Source organism: Daucus carota, chromosome 3 (genome assembly GCF_001625215.2).
Source record: "Daucus carota subsp. sativus chromosome 3, DH1 v3.0, whole genome shotgun sequence".
Taxonomy (NCBI): Eukaryota; Viridiplantae; Streptophyta; class Magnoliopsida; order Apiales; family Apiaceae; genus Daucus; species Daucus carota.
The window spans coordinates 36,143,489-36,145,511 of NC_030383.2; the positions used below are offsets into that span (position 1 = coordinate 36,143,489).

At 38.9% G+C, this 2,023-nt stretch overlaps 1 protein-coding gene across 1 annotated transcript; it reads right to left on the reverse strand.

Moving 5' to 3' along the window:
• Positions 1-329: 329 nt before the first annotated feature.
• LOC135151517 (uncharacterized) lies at positions 330-824 on the reverse strand. The gene has a single exon (XM_064090002.1). It carries the CDS (start codon positions 822-824, stop codon positions 330-332), a length of 495 nt encoding a protein of 164 aa, XP_063946072.1.
• Positions 825-2,023: the final 1,199 nt, after the last annotated feature.

Genomic DNA, 2,023 nt, shown 5'->3' on the forward strand with positions numbered 1-2,023 from the left:
GGTTGATCCATTAAACTACTCAAACTCCTCATTCTGGCAACTTTCTTAACAGGTTTTGAAGTAGTGATGTTTGTTGTGTTTGGAGAAGGGAGAGTTTGTTGAATAGAAACATCAGCGGGGTTATGAACCTGTGTGTTGTCAGGTTCATTGTTGGCAGGCTGACAAAACAAGTCAAAGTTACAACCATAATCAGATATATCAATATTAAAGTTAGATGAGAAGTCAGTAAGTACCTGAGCTACCTGTAAGTTATCTCTGAATTCCTGAAGATCAGGATTGATAGCTGAATCTGATGGCAGTGGTTGTGAGGTTGATTGTGTTTGTGGAGATTATTGTGGTTGAGCAGTAGGTTGTGTGGGTGCAGATGAAGATGGTTGAGCTTCGAAGAAGTCAAAAGGTAGAGGCTCATCTTCATATGATGGAAACTGTCGTTGGGGGATAGGTGATTGAACTGGTGATTGGTCAGGGGATTGATCTGGTGATTGTTGTTGTTGTGGATCTTGAGGTTGAGGTGGTTGTTGATCTTGTTGCTGTTGTTGTTGTTGTTGTTGAGCCACTTGAACTTGATAAGGAACAACTTGAGCATTGAACCTTTCCAACATAAATGGAGTAACAATGAGTGGTACTGCGTTGTACTTACTTCCTTTAGCCAGCTTGTTGATCAACTTGAGACTGGTCTGTTTGACATTGAGTCTCTCAGCATTGAAGTAGAAGTTCTTGTCGGCTTCAGTCATCTTATCATTTAACAGCAACATCAGGAATCGTGGATAAAAGCATTCAACTTTAACATTAGTTTCCACGTTCCGACTTCCAAGTGGTCCCATCTTCCTCAGAATCTCCTTCAGGATAATTGTACCTAAATCAATATGACGATTAAAAGCAATACATACTCCAAATACCTGCAGTATGTTGGATATGTTGTGAAAATTTCTCCTATCAGTGGGAGAGAACACCTTAGCAAGCGTGTCGAAGAAGATCTCTCATTCTGGCTTCAGTTTTCCCTTCGTCATCTTTGACAAGTGAATTTCCCCTTGATATTGAATAGTCTCAAAGAACTGCATCAACTCAGGTTCTTTAGGAGCATTAACAAAGTTAGCACGGGGGAAACCCAACACACGATTCACATCATCAGCAGAGATTGTGATCGTCCTTCTTCCATTCACGTCACCTACCCTTATATCTCCCGTAACCCTATGATTGTCCAGAAGGGTAGTATTTAGAGCCGTGGAGTAGAAGTCATACAAAGGTTGAATCTGTAAATCAGCTGAGGCAGTGATTGCAGTACTCGCCAGACATTGTTCATTCAGAAATTTGACCCAGGGTCTGAACCGAGCAGCAACGGCTTCAGGGTCTTGAAATCCGTTGTAGTTAGTCTCCATAATTTTGAATTTACCAACCATTTTGTTAATTAAAAGGTGAATTAAGCGAGAAGTTTTTCAAATAAAATGATAATCCTCAAATATCTCGCAAATTTCACGTAATAATTAATTTAACGATTAATTAATTAATTAATTAATAATTCGAAATAAGAATTAATTCCGAATTAAAAATTAATTAAATTATAACGGTTGTAAATTTCAAACACAATCCAAGGCAAAGGTTCCAAATCAGTCCAATAGTCTCCAAAAGCTTCATAAAAAATCGAAAATCCCCAAGTCATACAACCAAGAACCCTAATTTCGAAAACCCCAATAAACAAAATCGAGGGCTTTTCTCCTTAATTCGAACTAAATACAGCAGTTTAGTCCACTCAAATCAACCAAGATTCTCAGTGTAAACACAATCCCCAATCTACAGAAAACTCCGATCGTTATTCGTGAACTCAAGTAACATCCCGACGAAATTCCGGCAGCGTAACGGTAGGAATCGCACAACTTAATCACACCAGCAAGTTATACGTTACTTGAAAACGAAAGAACCGCAAGTTTATGAGCAAAACTTGAAAAAACCGAAGTGAAATGCGTGTATAAGTGTGTGTAAACGAGATGGTGAGTGAAGAAGATGAAAATGGAGGTGGGTAAGA